The sequence below is a fragment of the Nuphar pumila genome, chromosome 8, assembly GCF_984573655.1.
Source record: "Nuphar pumila chromosome 8, dmNupPumi1.hap1.1, whole genome shotgun sequence".
NCBI lineage: Eukaryota > Viridiplantae > Streptophyta > Magnoliopsida > Nymphaeales > Nymphaeaceae > Nuphar > Nuphar pumila.
Window position 1 is genome coordinate 120,952,167 of NC_143256.1, and position 24,869 is coordinate 120,977,035.

Below are 24,869 nucleotides of genomic sequence, written 5' to 3' on the forward strand. Positions count from 1 at the left end.
TGGCTAATGAAGCATGGTTTTTTAGAAAAGGTATGTTTATTCAAAAAGACCTTGCTCGTCAATTCTTCCTCCAAGAAAAAATCCGGACTATCAAGCAAGGAGAAATGAGTGTAAGGGATTACTTTAGCACTCTTGGACCCTTATGGGATGAGCTATCTTTACTAGAACCAAAGTGAGTTTCTAGTGTGGATGTGGAACTAAGAAGAGAACAAATGGAAAAAGAACACTTTTTCCAATTTCTACATGGGCTTAGGCCCGAATATGAACAAGTTAGATCTTCCCTTCTTCATAGATCTAAGCTTTTTCCTTTGGAAGATGTCATAGCCAAAATATGTCAAGAAGAAACTCGTCTTGGCATGATTAAACGGGGAGATGACGTTTTGGCCGTATCTAAATCCGGCAACCATATGAAAGCCTATAAACCTCCACACTTTGGAAAGCAAAATATTTATAATGACAACTATAGAAAAGCCATTTGCCATCATTGCCAAGAATTGGGTCATATAAGACCTAATTGCCCTAAGTTGAATGAAGCACCTAAAAATAAGATTGCCTCCGTTGAAGAAGCTACTCAAAAGAAGGAGGAAACTATCAAAGGGAAAGAGTCTTTTTCTCTTGCTCAACTATCGGAAGCACTTCAAACTCTACTCAAGATACCATCAACCTCGGGTGCCGCCATAGCTTCTTCCTCTCCTCCAGGTATGTCTTCTTGGATCCTTGATTCTGGAGCTTCCTTTCATATGACCCCTCTTGAAAATGAGCTTTCCGATTTGTGTAATAACTCTAAAAACTCCTATATTTCAACTGCCGATGGTACATCTTTACAAGTAAAAAGTTTTGAAACTTTAAACTTTTCCAAAGATTTCTTTGTGCCAAACGTGAGAGTGGTACCTCAACTTAATTTAAATCTCCTCCCTGTTGCTCAAATATGTGATCACGGATGTGAAATCTCCTTCTCAACTAAGGATTGCTCTATACAGGATCCCCGATCCGGGAAGCAGATTGGGCAAGGCCATAGGAGGGGAGATCTCTATTACATGAGCAACTTGAAACTTCCCACTAACTCTTTTTGTAACCATGTCCAAGATAAAAATATTGAAATTTGGCATCAAAGACTTGGACATCCAAGTTTCTCAAAAATGTACTCCTTTGCATTTGGAAAAAACTTTTGTAATGAGAATCATTTTGTTTGCAAGAGTTGTATTTTTGGCAAAATGAAATTCACTCCTTTTCCAAATCGAACTTTTGTGTCCAAAAGACCATTTGAGTTAGTCCATTCGGACGTTTGGGGTCCTTCTCCGGTCATGTATAAAGGAGGATATTCCTATTACGTTACTTTCATTGATGACTACACTAGATATGTGTGGATCTACTTTCTCAATTTAAAATCCGAAGTCTTTGACTTCTTCAAGAAATTTCATATGATAGTCAAAAATCAATTTTCAAGTAATATCTCTACTCTTAGATCCGATTCAGATGGAGAATATCTATCAAATGAATTTCAAAATTATTTAGAAATAAATGGAATTTGTCATCAAAGATCCTGTCCTAAGACTCCTCAACAAAATGGTTTAGCCGAAAGAAAGCATAGACACATCATGGAAACCACTAGGACACTCCTTATTTCCAAGGAAATTCCAAAGAGTTTTTGGGCCGAAGCCGCCTTAACCTCAACTTACTTGATAAATAGAATGATATCTTCATCCTTACAAAATACATCTCCATATGAAAAACTATTTGAAAAAACACTCGATTTCAATAGATTAAGAATTTTTTGGTGTAAATGTTTGTCCTTACACATAAAAGAGACAAACTATCTTCTAAAGTTATTGAATGTGTTTTCCTAGGATATAGAGAAAATCAAAAGGGTTTTAGATGTTTTGACTTGAAAAATAATAAACTCTATGTATCCAAAGATGTAACCTTTTTGGAAAATGAAAATGGTTTTATGAAAACTAAAGATATTGACGAAAGTGAATATGCTTTCTTATTTGATCTTCTCTCCCAAGAAGATGAGACTCCTCAAGAAGAGAAAATCTCTAATGAGTCATTGAATGACCTAGAGGATATTCCTCTTAACAATGTTGAAAATAAAAGTGATAGACCAATCCAAACCTATGTTAGGTGTGGTCAACAAGCTCAAATGAGCGCCTTAGAAAAATACTCTCAAGGGCCCAACATAGAAGAAACCTCTTTAAGGAGATCCAGCCGAATCTTCAATCCTCCTAATAGATTTGTTTCCTATGAGTCTCTAACTCCAAGGTATAGAGCGTGTCTAATTGCGTTACACTCATTTCATGAACCTTCACATTATAATGAAGCCAAGAACATTCCCCAATGGGTTGAAGCCATGAACTTAGAGCTTAGTGCCCTTGAAAAGGTAAAAACTTGGGAAATAACTTCATTACCCACTGGAAAGAGATCGATTGGATGTAGATGGGTCTTCAAAATTAAAACTAAAAGTGATGGTTCATTAGAACGCTATAAAGCCATATTAGTAGCAAAATGATACGCTCAAGAATACGGTATAGACTATGAAGAAACTTTCGCACCCGTAGCTAGGATGACTAGTGTTAGGACTCTTATCGCCGTTGCGTCAGTTAAAAAATAGCCTACCTATCAACTAGATGTTAAGAATGCATTCCTAAATGGTGAATTAAATGAAGAGGTTTGCATGGATCCTCCACCAGGAGTATGTATTGATAAAAATAAAATTCTCAAACTTAAAAAGGCATTATATGGTTTGAAACAAACCCCAAAGGCTTGGCACGATAGATTTAGTAATGTAATGACAAGTTTGAATTTTCGTTCATATTATACTGACACTGTTTTGTTTGTGAAAAGTGCAGGGTCTTCAGTAGTTATTCTACTAATTTATGTTGATGATATGATCATCACTAGAAGTGATGAGCAAGAAATTAATGATGTTAAGAAAGTTTTAAAAGAAAATTTTGACATGTCTGACCTTGGTTTCTTAAGATATTTTTTAGGAATTGAAGTGGCGTACTCTCCTCGAGGGTACATTCTCTCTCAAATGAAACTTGTTGCTGACATTTGTTTCAAGTCTGGTATCTCCGATGATAAGAAGACAGAAACCCCTGAAGTCATCAATACAAAGTTAAGATTGGAAGATGGAACACCTCTCGAGAATCCTACTCTCTACCGTCAACTTGTTGGGTCTCTAACCTACTTATCCATCACTCGGCCAGACATAGCTCATGCCGTCTACTTTGTCAGTCAGTTTCAACATGCACCTACAATCGTGCACATGAGTGCAGTCTTAAGGATCGTCAAATACATCAAAAACACCATAACTAAGGGAGTTTTTCTTTCCTCCTCTTCATCACTTGATTTAATTGCTTATACTGATGCTGATTGGAGAGAAAATCCCAATGACAGAGTCTCAACTACGGGTTTTTGTGTTTTCTTAGGTGACTCTATGATTTCTTGGAGATGCAAGAAACAACACAAAGTATCTGTGTCCTCAACGGAAGCGGAATATCGTGCTATGGCTACTACAACCATGAAACTTGTATGGCTAAGAAGTCTCCTCAGTGATATGGGCATTGTCATCTCTACTCCTTCGAAGATGTGTTGTGACAACAAAAGCGCAATTTATATTGCAAATAATCACACCTTTCATGAGCGTACTAAGCACATCGAGATGGATTGTCATTACGTACATAATGAATACCTAAGAGGAACCATAGCACTACCTTACGTCACATCCGAGTACCAGTTGGCGGACTTCTTCACTAAAGCTCTTGTTGCTCCTCGTTTTTTGTTTCTCCTTAACAAGCTTTCGATTATATCCCCGTAAAGCTTGAGGGAGGGTGTTAAAATACATGTAATATATATATATATTTATATATATATATATATATTGTCTAAAATACCCAATATACCCAATAGGGGTATTTTAGTCATTTCACAAGTACCCGATAGGGGTACTTGTTATTTTCCCTTTTCTTTTCTATTTATTTTTGCACTTTATTTTTTTCCTTTTTTTGTTTTTTACTCACATAAGGGGCCCCACCATGGAGTCGATGGGGCCCCCAACGGTCATATTTGTGACCGTTGGGGGCTCCCAACGACTCCATGGGGAGCCCCCTATGTGGCTCTTCTTTTAAGGCCATAAGACCATCCCTCCTCTCCTTTTTTTGTGTATATATAGGGGTGAACCCCTCTTGTATTTTTCACTCTTGAGAGCTCTCTCTCCTTTCAATAAGAGACATTTATATTTTTATGTTGTGTTGTCTCTTGTGGATTTGGGTGTTATCCCTTTTGTTTGTCCATTGGTGGATGTTGTAAGTGCTTATCGCACTCTTTGTTTTTTCGCATATCTCATTACACACAGTACCGCCAGGTTGCGGGTGCCCTGCAGTATCTAACTCAGACACGTCTTGATTTAGCCAATGTTGTCAACAAAGTCTGTCAATACATGCATCAGCCCACTAGTGTCCATTGGACCGTTGTTAAGCGGATTCTCCACTACATCAAGCATACTTTAAATTACGGGCTTCTTATTCCTACATGCCGAGATTTTCACATCTCGGCCTTCTCCAATGTTGATTGGGCTGGCAATGTTGATGACCACAAGTCTACATGGGGGTTTTGTGGTATTCCTTGGATGATCCCTCATTTCGTAGTATGCTCGTAAACAATCCTCTTTGGCCTATTCCAGCACTGAAGGAGTGTATCATTCCCTATCCAACACTACAACCCAGGTGCTTTGGCTCATGTATTTATTGAAAGATCTGCACATCATCAGCATTGTTCTGCCCACACTTTAGTGTGATAACATTGGTGCGTCATACCTCTATGCTAATCTGGTGTTTCATAATTACACCAAGCACATTGACATGGACATCCATTTTATTCGGGATCATATTGCAAAGAAGCATCTTCAGGTTCAGTGCATTTCCTCTGGGGATCAGTTGGCTGACATCATGACTAAACTTATGTCCAGAGGTCGCTTTGATTTGCTTGGAGACAAGCTCAACACCCTCCCTAGGCCCTTGACCTTGAGGGGGGCTATTAAAGGAAAATCGAATCCAGATCCGATTGTGCCATCGGGTCCAGAATCTATGGATCACCAGATGGTTCCTGCACCAAAACCAAATCACCCTACTTTAGATAAGATACAGACTCTAGATACAACGCAGACTCCTATTCACTCAGTGAGTCCTAAGAAAGATAAAGATTAGTCTGATGTAGATAAGATGAAGTCTCCCAAAGGGAGTAGGATGTTTAAGCCTAAAGAGATCCATCCTAATCAGGATTGTAATCAAATACACCTTGTAAACCTCTATATAAAGGAACCACCCCTCTCTCAAAAACGTTGAGAGAGAGAGAGAGAATGAATAGAAATATTTTCCTTCATGGACGTAGACCTACATTGGGTTGAACCACGTTACATTTGTCTTATGTGTGATTGTGTGTGTGATCATAATAATTTGTTAAAGTACAACAAGCGATCTTCTGCCTTTGTGCATTAACTCTTGACTGGTGCACTTTTTTGAGCTTTGATTTTGTCATTAGCACCAATGTTATCAATATCGGTGAGTATCTGCCAATACGCATCATATCGGCATAATTTCGAAGCAGGTTATATGTCCCCCCCCCCCCCCCCCCGAACAAGGGAGTTAGCTATATCTCATGTTCGGGGGTCCCAAAGAGCACCACGTATGTAAGCATGTGCGTCTCGTATCCCCATGTTTGTCAGCATTAATTAGCGTTGGAGTTTGATGCGATTGCAAAGACTTAAGTACCCTCTCCTCCATTGGTGCCAAAAAAAATGACGATTCTTGAAAAGGAGTGGTTATAAAGACTTAAGTGCCCCGAAGATGATTATTTAAGGCTCAGTCTCTGCACTGCAGGATTATCTGAGAAAAAAATCTCCCCTGGAGGAGGCCATGAACATTAACCCTCTCACTCTCTCTCTCTCTTTTATTTCTGCTTCTATGCACATCCAACAGAAGATCTTACATTGCTCCATCAAGCACCGGCTGACCTGCACATTGACTGTTGTGGAGCCTGATTCAGAGTTTTTACCCTTACAGGAGAGGGGTCTGGGGGCTCCTCCCAACGTGGGTAGCATCATTCAACTTGAAGAGTTGTGGAGTCTGATTCAAAGTTTTTACCCTTACAGAAAAAGGGGGTCTGAGGGCTCCTCCCAACGTGGGTAGCATCATTCAACTTGAAGAGTTGTGGAGTCTGATTCAGAGTTTTTACCCTTACAGAAGGGGGGTCTGAGGGCTCCTCCCAGCGTGGGTAGCATCATTCAACTTGATGAGTTGTGGAGTCTGATTCAGAGTTTTTACCCTTATAGGAGGAGGGTTTGGGGGCTCCTCCCAACGTGGATAGAATCGTTCAACTTGATTCGTTGTGGAGCCTGATTCAGAGTTTTTGCCCTTACAGAAGAAGGGTTTGGGAGCTCCTCCCAGCGTGGGTAGCATCGTTCAACTTGATTCGTTGTGGAGCCTGATTTAGAGTTTTTGCCCATACAGGAGGGGGGTCCGGGGGCTCCCCCCCCCCCCCCCTCGGCACGGGTCCCGGGTGTCGTGGTCAAAAAATGCACAGGGTGTCGTGGTGAGAAAGACATATGTTTGTTCCAAGCAAGGTTGGAAGAAATCAATGGAAAATCCAACAGAGAGCATGCCAGAATCAAGATGTGGATGTCAAGCGAGAATGGTGTTGTGCAACTCAAATAACACAAAATAATAAGGGTCTGGTTTTTAGTTAAAATGGGGAATGAAATGACAATAGAAATTGCTTAAAATTTACAGGAATAAACTAGACTCAATAACAAAGACATCATTTTTTACGGATTTGGAATATGACCTCCGGTTAGGGAGATATGGCTCTGACAAGTTGGTCCTAATTCGGGTAGCGATTTACAGCGATTTGCTTACTGAATAACACTATAAATCGCTATAGCGATTTGCGGAAGACACTACAAATCGCTATAGTGAGATTCAAAAACACTATAAATCGCTATAGCGATTTGCGGAAGATACTACAAATCGCTATAATGAGATCCAAAAACATTATAAATCGCTATAGCGATTTGCGGAAGACACTACAAATTGTTGTTGAAAAGCCGGATAACACTATAAATCGTTGTGGGGCTCGTTGGAGACCCGAAAATACTATAAATCGCTGCAGGAAAACCCGATAACACTACAAATCGTTGGGATCCGCGCCGGGGGGGAGCCCCCGGACCCCCCTCCTATAAGGGCAAAAACTCTAAATCAGGCTCCACAACGAATCAAGTTGAACGATGCTACCCACGCTGGGAGGAGCCCCCAAACCCTTCTCCTGTAAGGGCAAAAACTTTGAATCAGACTCCACAACTCTTCAAGTTGAACGATGCTACAGTCAGTGTGCATGTCAGTCGGTGTTTGATGGAGCAATGTAGGATCGTTTGTTGGATGTGCACAGAAGTAGAGAGAGAAGGGAGAGAGAGAGAGAGGGTTGATGTTCATGGCCTTCTCCAGGGAGAACTTTTTGCCTCCCTTGATTTCTTCTCTAGAGAAAGAGAGAGGGTTTTACAGTGTTTTACGGAGAAAGAAGAAGAAGACTTTGAAGAGTCAACATCATCCTCGACTTTCTGGATAGAGGACATGTTTGTCCTTTTTTTAAACGGAGAAAGAAGAAGAAGACTTTGAAGAGTCAACATCATCCTCGACTTTCTGAATGGAGGACATGTTTGTCCTTTTTTTGAACTGTTTGTTTTTTCTTTTTTGAATGAAAGGCATTTTTGTCATTTTCTCAAACCATCACTTTATGAGAAGAATAACAAGAAAGGGTACTTAAGTCTTTGCAACAACACCAGAGTCCGATGCAAAGTTATGTCAACATACACGGGAATACGAGCCTCATGTGCTTGTATACGTGGTGCTCATTCAAAGCCCCGAACACAGACGTGGGATTCAGTGAATCATCCGGGGGGAACATACAACACCCTCTCTTTTCGATACATTGCATGCCTGAATCGGCTATTTTTTAATAAATGTAAAAACATACCAAAAATTATTTTTAAATATTTTTTAAAATTTATTTTGATGGTTTTAACATGTGTCACATTATGATTGACACATAATAAATTATTATTATTATTGGGCTGATACAAAACTATTCAGTTGAGTATCAACTGAATCGGTGGCCCAACGATTCAGGGCCGATACCGATACTGACAACATTGATTGGCACCATTCCTGCCCACAACCAGCCTCAAAGGGAAGTCCCTTTCTTTGATTACCTTTGGGGTTAGGAAAATCATGATCAGGGCAGCCGATGCAAATTAAATCTATAGAACTCGGGTGTAGGTCTTGTTAGAATACACGATCCATATTTAAATAATGGTGACTGTCAATCCAGATCCACTATCAAGAACCATCCAGAAGATCAAGCCAATAAGGAATTCTACACACACAAGAAGTCTAACAAGGAAAGACTTCAAGGCGAAGAAAGAGATGACATCTGGCTCTCTCACAAGGACTTTACCATTTATCAATAATAGTCACATACATTCCGCCCAGTCCGAATCAGCATATTTGTGTTTTACTCCCTGTAAATGTCCCCATTGTTTACAATTTCATGTACTGAACTAACATGTTAAACTATAAACGAATAATTCAACATTTTTTTATATTTACACGAAAAAACATCCCCAGGATCAGAGACCTAGCAGCTCTGGCTTTGCGTGCCGTACTTACAGTCGCTGTTCTGGCAGCATAAAACTCAGTGAGCTTACCCCCTTGCCCACAGAGAGTTGCCACGCTTTGGCTTGCCCAAGGGGTGACGCCCATGGGATTTGAACCTAAACCACCGGCCTAGAGGATTAGCTCCGATCCCACTACGCCAAACCCCGTTGGGGCTATCATTCAACTTCTATGTGGCGTTCCATAAGAATATGGCATAAAATGCAGAAAAAAAAATAAATTTGAGGAAATTATATCGTGAATGTGAACTTTGTGCGAACCGAATAGTTCGGATTTTTCACAAATCTGATCGTGCTATTGCTCGGAATGTCGACACTTGGATCATGTTTTTTCGATGAAAAACAGACATTTTGAGCTTTTATATTTACAAAAAAAATATTGTGAGCAGTTGTTCTTCAAGCCTTATTATTAAAAATAAAAAATAAAAAACACCACCCTCATACGCGACTGGTTGCGTTGAATGGTCGAGAAATGGAGAAGAGAAATGATGGAGGAAGAGCACTCACAAAGATGGGAACCAGTAAAGAGGCGGTCCCTTTTTAGAGACGTCCCAACCATGGTAGGACGAGTAATAAAGGAGCTGATGCAGAGAGTGAGGGTGACGAGGGCGAAGCAAGCGAGCGTCGGTGATGGTCCTCCATACATGGTCGGCCTCCCCGGACGGCGATCGAGAGATGGCTTCCCTTAGCGATTCGTAGAAAGAGAGAGCCTCCCAGGGAGACAGCCCCGCAGCCTCTATATCTTCCACTCCAATCTCTCGTACGGCTTTCCCAACATCCATCTCTCCGCACACACCTCTCTCCCTCTCTGCTTCTGCTGCAATTTGTAGTGAGAGTTATGGGGGTGGTTGGCGGTGGGAGGTAGTTGAGGCATGTGGTTTGGGTTGGAGGACTCCGCATAACTTTGTTTCTTTCTTTTTTTTCGTTTTCATTAAAAAAAGTGTCTTCCTGGTCTCTTGGGAGCGCGCACGGCTTGGGTCTGGTATAAAATTTCATAAACCATACCCGGATTCATGTTTTAATTAGACCTTCGGGTCCGGATTTGGATCTTAATCAGGTCTTCTTATTTATCATCATATCCGAATCTTATAGCTTTTGGTACGGGTCGGGTCTAGGTAAACCCTGACACCCCTAATCGGTATCAGCCGTTGGGCCATTGTATTGGTCGATACTGATACTCAGCTGAATCGTTCTGTATCAATCAGAAAATAATAAAAAATATTATAATACGAGTTAAAACTATTAAAATAATAAAAATAAATAAATTTTAGTATTGTTTTTGTTCTCTTGCGACTTACATTATACGGTTGCGCTTAGAGTCTGTTTTGCTTTTGTTGAGTCTGATGTAAGCTGCCCGGTTCAGGTGAATCAATACCCCGAAGGGGCAGCCCGTATACTTGAACTGTAATAGCCTGCGGGCAAAATTGTTAATGAAGTAAATGCGTTGAGCTTTCTTTTGTTCACCCTCGTTGTGATTGCTTTTTGTGATTGCAATTTTTCTTCCTTTATTCTCTCTTGCTCTCTGATTACAAGCTTCCGCGATCAGCAAGCGAGCTGACAAGTAGGCTTGCGACGGTAAGGAAGGACTGTCGTGCCGCGCTGGCCCATTGAAGGAAATAGGCCCGTGACAGTTTTGCATATATTAAAAAATAGTCGAATGAGAAGTGAAACATATCGATTTTCTGGCAGGCGGATACACATCGATCGACACTGATAACATTCATATCTTGCACCCTTTTTTTTTTATTTGGATGTATGGGCAATCCTTCTTCCTTCTAGAAGCTTTTGTGTAAGGTGAGGAAGAATTGACTTAGTTAGGCAAAAGAAAAGTTCTTCTAGAAGCTCATGATGGCCTCAACAAAGTTCTTATAGAAGCTCATGGCCTCATTGGGGCACGGGAAGGGGGAGCCTTTGCCATCGATGGTTTGAAACGATTGCTTTTCCTTTGTGGGACTGGCCCGTCATGGGTACTGGTTGCGCATGGATGGTGCTGGAGTCGTGCACGGTCCCATGTGCTTTCGCAAATGCTTATACATTTAGGGGTGAAGTCGGAATTCCTTGCTTTGTTTTCGAACAAATTTTTTTTTTTTTGAAAATTAGGGCATGGAGGCACAGTTTTCTTATTTTCAATTTTTAAAATAAGAGTTCTATTAGTAAAAGGTCGGTAAAAGGTAGTCTATTAGTAAAAGGCCGGTAAAAGGCAGTCGAAACTGCCGATAAAAGGCAAAATTGCACAAATTCATGTTTTTGACTCTTTTTTGCATGCATTTTATGAGTGCTAGTTGTCCATCACGCCCCATAATATAGACTGCCAGTGTTGTTCCAATGTAGCTGCTCACCTAAAGTTATGCACAGGGATGGCAGTGGACCAGGGGACAATGGGGCTCCGCCTTGCCCTGTTTGGACTGAGGATGAAGGGCATGAAACGGTGATGGAGGCGAGGATGAAGGTTAAAATCTATTCCCGTGCGAAGATGGAGGCAAGGATGGACTTACGCTTTTCCCCACTCCGCCCCATCCCCAATCCTTTAAGGGATGACTATAGACTAAGGGAAAACGGGCCCCCGCCTCACCCCCGTTTGGACCGGGGATGGAGGACATGAAACAAGGATGGAGGCGGGGGTGGAGGTTAAAATCCATCCCAGGCGGGGATGAAGGTTCAGATTTTGAAACAGGGCGGGGGTGGAGACCTTGTCCCTCGCTCTCGCCCCGGTCCACTGCCATCCCTAGTTGTGCAACTACCACTTTTTTTTCTCATTCTCTTTCTCTCTCACACATCTCTCCCTTCCGATTTTTATTTCCCAACACTTTTCCTTTTGTGTTTCTCATTCATTAAGAGGAGCTCTCTCCTGTAGAGGAGGAGTCCGATCAACCTTACATGGGAACCATTACTGCAGAAGTGGGAAGGGGGGGGCTCCTTTTTCTGCGGGAAAAGAAGAGCTCGTGTTTGCATCAGGATGGTGGGGCCCACAGAAATACACAGGATTGCATGCACAAAAAGCCTCCATTTTTCGCGACATGCAAATGCCCTTTAAAGAAAATAAGACCCTTTTGGCTTCCAACTTTAAGCATGTCTCTTCATCCTCGGTCCTTTTGAACACATCTTTGTAGATGGGTTTTATACTCTCATGTATTGCATTTTGTTGCCTCAGATGCAATCCTTTGGCGGTCATTGCTGGGTTACAGTAGAAAGTTTTTGACCCAATCTTTTCAGAATCAGTTTCCCAACTGAATAATTTTTCAACAGAAAAAGCAGACTGAATCAGATCGAATTGAAACTATAAAAATTCATTAAAAAAAATCTAGAAAATTAAACCAAATCAGGAAAAAATTATATATATACAAACCGGGAAAATACAAAAACTAAGCAAATGATGACTTAACGGTTCAATCAAATTCCAAAATATATATTTAATGCCAAAAAACTATGTTTTTTTTAATCAATTAGGCTGGAAATTTGGACGCTAGCTGGAGATTCTTATCGTCTTGAAGTTAAAGTTTGAGCACTAATTGATAGACCAACATGTCATCAAGCTCCTTTTATCCTTTTTTTTCTTTTATTACCCAATGTTGTACTTCACTTGGCCGTTTTTCACTCATCGGTTACACATTTTTCATAAGAAGATGGTACTACTCTTCTCACATGCAGTTAGGAATTTTCCACCCCTTTCGGGAAAGTATGGGAAAACTTGGGTTTCATTTGAAACACTTCATCTTTCCCGTCCTTTTCTTTTTATGATCAAGCTGTGGTTAGGCGTAAGCCGACTAATAGTACAACTTTCCTTTTTACCATCACTGAAACAAACTGGCCTAAAGGGAGTGTTTATTACACAGTAGGACATGGGAAGCAAGTTTCACATGAAACTCTCCCCTACACGGGAAAATGCTTCCTCAGTCCCGATAGGGTGCAATATGATTGTACAAAAAATTTGTGCACTAAGCACCCATCACCCTCCATCAGGTCTTGGGTCCCACATCTGACAGCCCCTGTTCCCAAGATGGAGGGTGATCAAGTGCTTAATGCCCAAATATTTGTGCAATAATATTGCACCTGATCTTTTCACCTCAATGGCGAGGTGCAATGCTACTCACATGAAACAGGGTGTTTCTTTTTTTTAAGAGGAAATCTGGGGTTAGGCAGACTCGTACCTGTTTATTAATGAAGCAAGAAAGAAACTAATTTACAAGAAGGGATTCAGTTTGGATCCATGTTTGACCACTCTTTGGATCCATCAAGACTTGCAGATCTTTCCAGAGTACATATTAGACCGTTGTATCCCTTGGAAATAGAACCAACAACTATTCCTTCAAGCCGATTGTTGACCTGCTTAATCTGGTCCCTACGAGAAGCCTCCATCATCAGATTAGGATTCCCTGGAATGCCAATCACAATATCGCTCCAGATATCCCAATCACGTTCTAAGAGTCTTGATCCAGATATGTATTATGACCATGCATGCCCGAAACAAAAACGATAACTGATCTGTCTTCCACCAGCACCCAAAGAATATGGTCCCAACATCACATCACTTCAACTTGGATCTATTTGTATTTCCATAAGCAGAAAATTCTCCGAGAAGGAGAACTATCAAAATTCCCAACAAAACCATACATCGAAAAACTATTACTAATAGATTCCTTTGCATTCACCAAAATCTTAGTCTCAAGAAGAAACAAGGTGCGAAAAGATCAGGTGCAATATGATTGCACAAATATTTGTGCATTAAGCACCTGATCACCCTCCATCATGGGTACAGGGCCTGTCAGCTGTGGGGCCCAAGGCCCGATGGACGGCGACCAAGTGCTTAATGCACAAATTTTGTGCCATGCGATTGCACCTGATCCTGACCCGACTCTCTCAAGTTCAAGAGGGGATCTGGTAACATAAGCAGGGGATCTGTTTACCCGAGCAAGGGGCAAAAGCTCATGGAGTTTTATGCTGTCAGGACGGTGATCGTAAGTATGACAGGCAAAGTCGGCTATGTCCTTGATCATGTGAGCGATTTATCTGTGTAAATATCAAATATATATATATATATATATATATATATATATATATATATATATATATATATATATATATATATATATATATATAAGCCTGAGCATCCAACTTTTTTTTTCCAAAGACAAACCACAGGTTTTCTTGTGAATGTTTTGTCACGAATAGAGAGGAGTCATCTATGATAAATGTTGTGTTAGACTGTAGTCTGGTTTGGTTATCTGCAATGTAAAACTCACACTGCAAAAGAGGGGGAAGCAGATCAGGTCATGCTGAAAATGAGCGTTTTTGTTCATGTGGGCATCTTGGCCATCCCATTTACATTTTAAAAAGCTCAAAAGTCAACAAAACCGCGTGGCATTCATCCAAAATGCAAACAGACGGCCAAGATGCCCGCATGAGCAAAAACGCGCATTTTCAGCATGACCTGATCGGCTTCCCAGCAATGGCAGGAAAACGTGATTGCACACTTTTAGTGTGCTGCTGAGCCTCCATTGTCATTGATTTTGGTTGCAGCACCGTATCACCCTCAATCATTGCATGTGATAAGGTGCACCAACACATTAAAAGTGTGCAACACACTGTAAAAGTGGGATGACTGGAAAACATGATGGCACACTTTTACCTCCATTATCATTGTTTTTAGCTGCTGGTGCAACAACACATTAAAAGTGTGCAATTATATCTACCAAAGTGGGAGGGTGGTGTGTGTTCTCCTCCGAAGATGTGTTCAGGGTCCTAATGAGCGCTACATATATAAGCACATGGGGCTCATATTCTTGTGTGTGTCGGCATCACTTAGCATCGGAGTCCGGTGCAATTGCAAAGACATAAGTACCATTTTCTGCTATTCTCGCCATGAAACGACAATTCAAGAAAATGACAAAAATGTCTATTCAAAAAAAAGAAAACGACGGTTCGAAAAAAGGATAAAAATGTCTTTCATCCAGAATGTCGAGGATGATGTTAACTCTTCAAAGTCCAAACGTTTCGTTTTCGCCCTAAGCAGTAAACTTTTGTACCATCTGTTGTAATAGGAGCTCTATTTGACGATGCAAACTTTGCTACCAGAGTAGCAGCCTTTGCCATCGTCTCGAGTCGAGGTTTTCGCCTTAGTTTTTAGCTTGTATTACAACACATTACCGCCTTCTCATTCTTGCCTTCTGATACAAAACATTATCGGGTTCACGATCGACTGGTTCGATCATTGATGGGCATCATAGGGCATTTGTCGGTCATCTCTTTTTACAGTCTTCTCTTTTTTTCGTTGTCGTTAGGCATTATGGAAGAAAGCAATGATGCACAAACATTCCAATAAGTGCCATTAAGACGTCGTGAATACCTTTTCATGTCATCATGTTATTGTTGAAGAACGTATGTCATCGTGAGTGTCATTAAAACATTGTTTTGTTATTGTAGGTGAATGTTGTCCTTTCGATGGTTGGAAACTTAATGATATTTGTAAGACGCTGGGACCTGTTGACATAAATGCTTATTTACAGACGCAAGAAAGGGCCTCTACTCCATCAGGTATCCTCCATTCACTCAGTATATGCAATGTATCGCAAATCGCGGTTGTAGTAACATACTACCAATTTGTGAGATATTGTTTTGTTTGTTAATATCGATTTGTAAGCTATTATGCTGAATTTTCGTTTCGATTTATAATATATTTTGTGATATGTACATCGATTTGTAAGATATTATGTGTTTTGTAGTGTCGATTTGTAAGATATTATGTTGAATTGTCGTATCGATTTGTAATATATTATGCAATATGTATATCAACTTGTAAGATATTATGTGTTTTCTAGTATCAATTTATAAGATATTTGTAGAAAGACTTTTAAAATGTGTGCGTGCAGAAATACATTGTTACGTGCTTGAGGTGTTGATTTTCGTATTCAAATTGTTGCTCATTTAGCGATTTCTATTAAAATTGCTTCACAACATCGTAGATATAATAAAATCGCTATTGTCACCACACATATACGATACATTGTTTCTTTTATTGGCATGGTAAGTAACAACTCGATGCTTAGTATAAGCAAATAACAAATCGTCGTTGCTTTTATACTGTAATTCATTCAATCGTTTCTTTGACTTGCTTAACCTTATCGGTATCTGATGTTATATGCATCTTGAATAAATCGTAGTAAACATATGCGCTTGCTAACGTAAATTGATATCTTGCTTATAATAGTGGTGAACTTATCATCTGGTTGTAATGAAGATGCTCTATCTCAATCATTTGAAAGATATGGAGAAGTGAACATCTATACTAATGACGCATCTGAAGAAGTGAACATGTGCACTAATGATGCACATGATAACAAGGGTGCAGACATTGGATTCACTCTTGACTTGAATGTTCCAGCAGAAGAAATACAATTTGATAATGACGTAGACGATCGTGACAATACACTTGATAAAGGTGCGGGCACTAGGGATGTACATGATAGTACACCTGACTCTATTCCCGTAGAAGGAATGCAGTTTAATAATGAGGATGATGCATATAAATTTTACAATGATTATGCCTTAAAATTTGGCTTCAGTGTTAGAAGATATTCTTGGTCAAAAAATGCACAGGGTATCGTGGTGAGAAAGACATATGTTTGTTCTAAGGAAGGTTGGAAGAAATCAAGTGGAAATCCAACAAGGAGCATGCCAGAATTAATATGTGAATGTCCAGCGAGAATGGTGTTAAGAAGACTTTCGAATGGGAAATATGCAGTTCATACTTTAATCAGTGATTATAACCATGAATTAGCAGCTTCATATATGATTCCTATGTTAAGGTCACTTCGTAAAGTAACTAAAGCGCATGTTGCAATTGCTGAAATAGCTAATAGTGTCGGCATTGCATCAAGGAAGACATATAATTTGTTTGCGCATATAGATGGTGGTCGCGAGAATGTGCCATTCACACCTATGGATCTAAGAAACCACTTGAGAAGGAAAATGACAGATAACATAAAGAATTGAGAAATGTGTTCTTTGGTTGATTACTTACAGAAGAAATCAAGCATTGACCTTAGTTTCTTTAGTATAATGCAACTAGATGAAGATGAATATGTTGTGAACATGTTTTTAGTAGATTCAAAGTCAAGAGTAGATTATGAATGTTTCAATGATGTACTTGTTTTTTATATGACGGTGAAGATTAATACTGAACAATGGCCATTTGCGCAGTTTGTCAGAGTGAACCATCACTCACAATGTTGTATATTAGGTGGCACTTTTTTGTACAACCAAACCAAGAAAAGCTTTGAGTGGTTGTTCAGAATATTTACACAGGCAATAAATAGGAAGCAACCTGAAGTTGTACTTATAGATGGTGATCACACAATTGCGGCTGCAGTGTCTCATGTGTGGTCAGATGCATACCATCGCCTATGTTTGTGACATATCTTTCAAAATGTAACAGAGAACATACAACACATATTTAATCAGAAGACAGGATTTGACAAAAAGTTTACTAGGTGTGTACTTGAGAGCGTAGACGAGATCATGTTTATATCTGATTGGGAGGAAATGATTCAGATATACGACCTTAAAAACTGTATGTGGTTACAAAATTTATATGCAGAAAAAGAGAAGTGGGTATTGGCATATGGAAGACAATACTTTTGTGCAGGTATGATAAACACACAAAGAGCAGAATCTATGCATGTCACACTGAAGAAAACCATGTATTCATGTTTAACAATGTTTTGCTTTATGGAACAATATGAATTATTTGCAAACGGTCTTAGACAGAATGAGCTTGAATAAAATGTGAAATGCTTCAATACACGTCTTGTAACTTTGGGCATAAAAATATTGATACAACCTGCAAATCTGTATACACTAACTGTATTTGAATGGATTAAGAAGAAGGTTATATAGGTCATGAATTGCAACATAGAATGATGCATGCAAATCAACAATATGCACAAATGTCATATTGTATGGAAGGGCGAAGAGCATCAAAAAAGGCAAGAAGCACATGTCACGTACAATGTTGACAACGAAACAGTTGAATGTACGTGTAAAAAGTATGAATTCAAAGGTATTTTATGTCATCATGCATTTAAGGCACTTAATAAAGAGAAAATACGAGAAATACTTGAGTCATATTTAATGCAAAGATGGAGGAGACAAGCAAAGATTGAACTGTTGGATATAGATAATGTCAATCAATCTGGTGTTGATGAGAAGTGCCACACATCCTCCCGTTACCAATAATTGTGTAGGTCATTTATGCATGTTGCAGATTTGGCATCGAAAAAGAAATAAACCTATGTATGTATGAGAAAAGCGTCAAAGAAGTTACTTGAAAACATGTAGTTAATTCACTATGAGTCCATTGCAGCTCATAAAGACCAATTGAAGAAAATGGCAGTGAACAACGCAGGTAAAAATCATGCTTCCCTTGACACTCCTGAGAAGTTGCGCCGAAGCATAAACATCATCTTCAACAAGTCAAGAGTGAACGTTATAGATTATGATGAAAAAATTCACCTAGCAAAGGGTATCAAAAGAAAACATGCATTTGATCGCAGTCGTCGGAGGACAAAGGGTGGACTAGAATTGGTTTGCAAGAAAATGTCTAAGAAACAACCAACCTCTAAGCAAAAGCAACCTAGCTCTTTTCATGAATAGGTATGCAAGACATTATATTTATTCCCATGTAAATTGCATTACGTGAAGCAATATCTAACTTGGGTAATTTCCAACATGCAACAATACCCTATGGATGTAATTTTCAACGTTGTAACCTTTAATCCTCCCGACCAGTTTTTCCAGAACGATAGCTTCAGTTTTACAAGTCTCTTGGTATGTAATCAATATTGGGAGGATGTTTACATTTCTTGTGAAACTTAATGTAGTGTCTTATATTATTCTATTTCATGACAGACTCAGATGAATTCGAAAGTGAGCTATGGAACACAAGAATCGCATGTGAATTTTGTTTAAGTCTTATCATAAAGTTAGTTGTCATGCCTCTTTGCATGACCCAATTTTCACATTGTCAGATTTGTTAATAGTTTAACAAAAACAGGAGGTGAATATGCTTATACACTAGATGGTCTTATTAACGGGTGAATCTCATCTTTTATTGGGCTTAAACATAAAAAATGACATTTCCAATGATTTCAATGGATTGAAATCATGAAAAATGCCCTCAAACAACGTTAGATCACTTTCTTGAATCGATTTTAAAGTTCTTGAACAAAGAACAAGCTTGAAATTCATATGCAAGGGGCGACAATGATAAAATTCATGGAAAACTTGTAATAAATTTAATAAAATAATGAAAATAAGTAAAGAAAATTTACCTTGGGTTGTTGTCACTTCAATGGAAGAATGAGAGGATGCTGGGAGGAGAGAGAAGCAACAAGAAAGGGAGAGAGAAAGCCTAGGGGTTGACCCTTCTTTTGGTCTCCGTTAAATAGATTTTCGAAAGGCTATTTTAGAAAGAAAAAAAAATTCTAATTTGGTTTGGATAAGCCATATGGGGCAATTTTTTTGAAGACTTCTAACATAATCCTAATTCTAACTAATGTACCTAAGACCTAATTAAACCCTAAAACCAATCCAAATGTGGCGCCAACCCCTGTGGGCCCACATTTGGTTTTTAAAGGCTTAAATTTAAAAGTTAAAAATGTGTTTTAAGAATACTAAAGTAAAATAAAGTTTTAAAATCAATTTGGACATTTTCAAACTCTTAACCTAATTAGGACACTGACTAACCCTAATCTAACCCTGACCCTTTTAAATGAGACGCCACCTAGAGTGGGCCCCACTTGATTTTTCAAAAGCGATTTTTAAAACTTGAAAATGAAAGTTTTCAAAAAGATGTTTAGAATTTGGAATTGAAATTGAAAGTTTTTAAACCAAATAGAGTTTTGACTAAATCAGGACTCTTTCAGATGTGCATCAACTGAGTGGGCCCCATATCAGGGTTTTAAAAAAGTTAAAATAAAAACTGAAAATGGTTTCAAAATAGAGTAAAAATCACCGAATGAAAATCAGAAGTTTTAAAAATAGAGTCCTAAGCGAACTGAAACTTTAGGCTAGAGTCCTAAACCAACTAAAACTCTAAAATTTAGGTTTTTGAAAGCCAAATGAAGAGGTTTTTGAAAGATTTTCTCAAAATGAGTAAAATAAGTCAGAAAAAACAGTCAGGGTTAGAGTCCTAACTCAACCGAAACTCTGAAATAGAGTCCTGAATCAACTGAAACTCTGTGAAATGGACTAATTTTTGAAAAATAAGTGAAGAGAATGAAAATAGAAGTAGAAACAGAAATCAGAATGAAATCCTAACCAAATTAGGACTTTGGGACAGAGTCCTGATCGGACTGAAACTTTAGATTTTTTTTGTTTTTCTAACCATAATTGAAAGAGTTTTTAGAAAATAGGTAGAAATAGGATGAAATTTGAAATCAGGATTAAAGTCTTAATCCAACTGAAACTCTAAGACAGAGTCCTAGTTCAACTGAAACTCTAAAGTTTTGGGTTTGTTTTAAAAAAATAAGTAAAATAAAGGTAACAAATGAAATCATGGTAGAGTTCTGAACTGATTGGGACTCTGAGACAGAGTCCTAATTCGACCGAAACTCTAGAATTTTGCTTCTTTTGGAAAACAGATGAAAGGATTTTCAAAAACAAGTGAAAATAGCAACAAACAATGAAACCGGAATAGAGTTCTGATCCGATTGAAACTCTAGGGACATAGTCCTAATTCAACTAAAACTCTAGAATTTTAGCATTTCTGAAAGATAAATAAAGAAGTTTTAAAAGGTTTTCTCAAAATTTGATAAAATGAGCTGAAAAGCGAAGTTAGAATGAGAGTCTTAGTTCAACAGCAGCTCTTGAAATAGAGTCCTAAGTTGACTAAAACTCTACAAAATTGGATTTTTTTTCGAAAATAGGCAAAAAGGTTTTAAAAATAAGTGAAAATGGGAGTTAAAATAGAAATCAGAACAGAATCCTGATCCGATCAGGACTTTGAGACAGAGTCCTAATTTGACTAGAACTCTAAAAATTTTGATTTTTCTGAAAACAAACAAAAAGATTTTGAGAGTTTTTCGCGAAAATAGGTCAAAACAAGATAGAAATTGAAGTCAGGTTCAAAGTCTTGATCTGACTAGGTCAAAAAGATTTTGAGAGCTTCTCTTCCTTTTGCTTTTTCCTTTCATTTTCCTTCTCTTCCTCCTTCTGCTTCTTCCTTTCTCTTTTTTTATCTCCCTTGTCCTCCTTCTCCTTCCTTTGTCTTTCCTTCTCTTCCTTATCCTCCTTCTCCTTCCTTTGCCTTTCCTTCTCTTCATTGTCCTTCTCCTTCCTTTGCCTTTTATTCTCTTTCTCATCATGATGCTTCTTCATTTGCCTTTCTTCTTCCATCTTCATCATTTGCCTTTCCTTCTCTTCCTTCTTATTCTTCTTCTTCAATTGTCTTTCCCTCTGCTCCTCCTTATTCTTTTTTTGCCTTTCTCTCTCCTCCTCTTCCGCCTCCTTTTTTTTATTTGCCTTGTCCGCCTTTGCTTATCAAAATATTTCTTCTTCATCAATTGTTTTTCCTTCTCTTTCTCCTCCTTCGTCTTCTTTAATTGCCTTTCCCTTTCTTCTTCCTCCTCCTCGTTCTTTTTTTGCCTTTTATTATCCTCCTCATTCTTCTTCCTTTGCCTTTCCATCTCCTTTACCTTTGCTTTTTGTTCTCCTCCTCTTTCTTCTTTTGCTTTTCTTTCTCTTCGTCATCCTTCTTCTTCTTCTTCATCTTTAGTTCTTCCTCATTCTTTCTTTGGTCTTCAACCTCAATATCTGATGGATAATCCTCCGCATAATACAATGTCAATGTTTTTTTCCTGTCTTTATCATTCTCAATCTTCATTATATTTTGGTACCTTTTATAACGTTCATATAGATAGGACTGACAAATAATTTCTTTAATATTCATCCCATAGAACGCCGGGGGATTTCTTGTCTGATAAGCTTTAGACATTGCTAACCTACACAACATATAAATTTAACCGCATCATTATATGTTACAACCGCCTCCCCAAGTATATAATAATACAAATTATCTCATTCGTTACACAATCACCAACATTACAAATCATCACAATATTTGGCTTCATAAGTAAACATCATTGTAAGAATTAACAAACTTAAGTACAAATCGAGGTAACTTCATAACTACACATTTTTAGTGCTTTAAATGTATAAATCGTTGTTGCTTCAAACTTACAAATCGTTGTATAAATCGCAACCTTCATAAGTACATATTGTTGTAACATTTGGCTTCATACGTATACATTGTTGTATGATTTTATCAAACTTAAGTACAAATCGATAAATCATTGTTGCTTCAAACTTACAAATCGTTGTATAAATCGCAACCTTCATAAGTACATATCATTGTAACATTTGGCTTCATACGTATACATTATTGTATGATTTTATCAAACTTAAGTACAAATCATGGTAGTTTCATTAAATCGTTATTGTTTTAAATATATAAATCGTTGATGCATCGAATGTACAAATCGTTGTAGAAATCTAACCTTTATAAGTACACATCGTTTAAATCTTTGGCCTTCATAAGAACAAATTGTGCTAACTAACTGTTTTTTGATGCCCAGAAGGTAGATAGGTACAAATCGATTTGTTTCAGTATAAAAATAGGTGTTATTTAGCATGAATAGTAAAACCAGTTGTAAGATTCAACATTCATATTTATAAATCGATTTGTTTGGATAACAAAACTTTGGTAATTCGACAGTGGAGGAGAAACATTCAGAAGGTAGACAAGGCCGATGGTGGCAACAGTGTTGCTACTATGCAGGCGGTGATAAATGATGCTCCAGCGGCAGCAGACGACGGAAAAGGGTGATTCGGCGGCTGCAGACGATGGAAAAGAATGCTCTAGTAGTAGCAGACGATGGCAAAGGGTGCTTCGGCAGCAGCAGAAGATGATATAACTGCTACTTCGGTGGCAGGAGACGACTGCAAAGTTTGTATCATCAAAGGGAGCTTCTGTTATAGCAGGTGGTGCAAAAGTTTACTGCTTAGGGCGAAAACAGAATGTTTGGACTATAAAGAGTTAATATTATTGTCGAACCGGCGTTTCAGTTTTCTAGATGGAGGATCTCGAACCGTCGTTTTCCTTTTTTTTAATGAAGGACATTTTTGTCATCTTCTAGAACCGTCGTTTCATGGCAAGAATGGCGAGAAAGGGTACTTATGTCTTTGCAATCACATCGGATTACGATGCTAAGTGATGTTGATAAACATGGGGATACGAGCTGCACGTGCTTACATACATGGCTCTCACAGTACATATTTCAAATGTGTTGCTGCACTTAGAACACCCACCATCTGCTGTTGGGTTTTACAGCTGACATGCAGCACATAAAAAATGTGCAATGTGATTACCCAAGGTACGTGCCTAATCAAGTGTTCAGAGCTCTTGTGAGCACCAGTGTCTACTATAAGGAAAAATAATCTCTCTCTCTCTCTCAACTATTCTTGGGACTCGCCAGCGAACGTTGGTGTCAACCACTTGAAATTTCGTGTCCTCTTAGGTATTTTTTGTTAAATAGCTTGGCCCATCTTCACAAACGCACTCAATCATATGTAAATGGGTAGGACTCGGGTTCAGATCTAAGCAAATCAGATTTAAAAGTCTGATTTGAACTCAGATGGGGTTTACTATTTACAAACCCCGCAATTTAGGGGGATTGGGAATCCATAATTTGCATATTTGGAACAAGGCATTACTTGCTAAATGGTTGTGAATGATTTGAAAAAAAGATCGCATTGCAGTTATTTTTCATTGAAAATAGATCTTTTCGTATGGCCTTCAAGCTGGCCCAAAAATCAAAAAATGAAAGAAGGGTTCGGTGATTGAAAGGAATGGGTTTCAGTTCTTGCTGACTTTTGGCATAGTGTTTGATTGGTCGTTGAGGATGGCCGCACCATGTTGTTTTGGCTCTTGATCGTGCCACATCTCGACGGAAGAGGGAAACGTTGGAAATTCGTTTGCCGTGTCTGGTCGCTAATGACATGAAAGCTTATATGGAAGGAACACAATCAGCATATATTTAGGGGTCTGAACAGTGACTGTATTGCCCCTTTGGATCGGTCAAGGTGGGAAGAAACAGACAGGGCCGGCTCCAAATGGCCTGGACGCCCAATTGACTGATCTTTTGATGACTCTGAAGGATGGATTTACAGATCCAGACCCTGCGTTTTTCTCTACTCTTTTTCTTTTCTTGATTTTCCTGCTTATGTTGGGTCTGGTTGTTTTCGGTTTACTTTGTATTTTTGACATAGCGGGCGTGAGATCTCATCGCACCCATCCATGCACCTGTTGTGAACTTTATGGATCTATCAATACACTTAAAAAAAAAAAAGATTTGAACTCAGATGGAGCGGGGCTTTACACATTTAAAATGTAAATGTGTGAAATTTTGTTGGACTCTAAACCGGACTTAGATACAGATTTGGGTTCAAGTGTGAAAATACACATCGGAGTCTGATTAGCAAACGAAATTTGATTCTCTTTACCAATACCAAATCTGACTAAACCAACAAAAATCCGGTAAGATATCCAACCCAAACTCAGACCATTTACAAGCCTTGATCTTAATTAAACGGCTCTGTCCTGTGCATCGCAGCCTTGCTTATTATTTTCAGCACTCTTTCGTATGCCCTTTATAAGGTCACGAACACGTCGTACCTTGGGAGGACAGTCCCAGAACATGTCGAACAACTCACTGGCCCGAGTACTTTGCTAAAGTAACCCGGTCGAGTACAGGATCCGCACTCAATTCTGCATTTCTCACCTTCTCTCTCATTTATTTTACCACTTCCTTTTTCCAATGGTCTCAAACCGTTTATTATGTGCATCTATTCTACTGATTAAAAGGCTGGTAAATGAGCTGAACAAACCGAACTTGAGGTGTTCAATCTCAGCTCGCAGTCCCAGAAAATGTTTACTAAAAAGGTTACCTTGTCTCAAACCTGAAAGTAGTAGGATTTGATATATGTATATATATATATATATATATATATATATATATATATATATATATATATATATAGAGAGAGAGAGAGAGAGAGAGAGAGAGAGAGAGAGATTTGTGTTGGCTTTTGG

The 24,869-nt window shown here is 38.7% G+C and overlaps 1 protein-coding gene across 1 annotated transcript in view; it reads right to left on the reverse strand.

Moving 5' to 3' along the window:
- The window catches only part of AAE18 (acyl-activating enzyme 18), a 37,096-nt gene extending 27,565 nt beyond the window's left edge, over positions 1-9,531 (reverse strand). The window contains exon 1 of the mRNA XM_090016524.1: positions 9,233-9,531. Within this exon, the coding sequence (XP_089872650.1) occupies positions 9,233-9,507 (275 nt within the window). The 5' untranslated portion in view covers positions 9,508-9,531. The remainder of the gene's footprint in view (positions 1-9,232) is intronic.
- Positions 9,532-24,869: the final 15,338 nt, after the last annotated feature.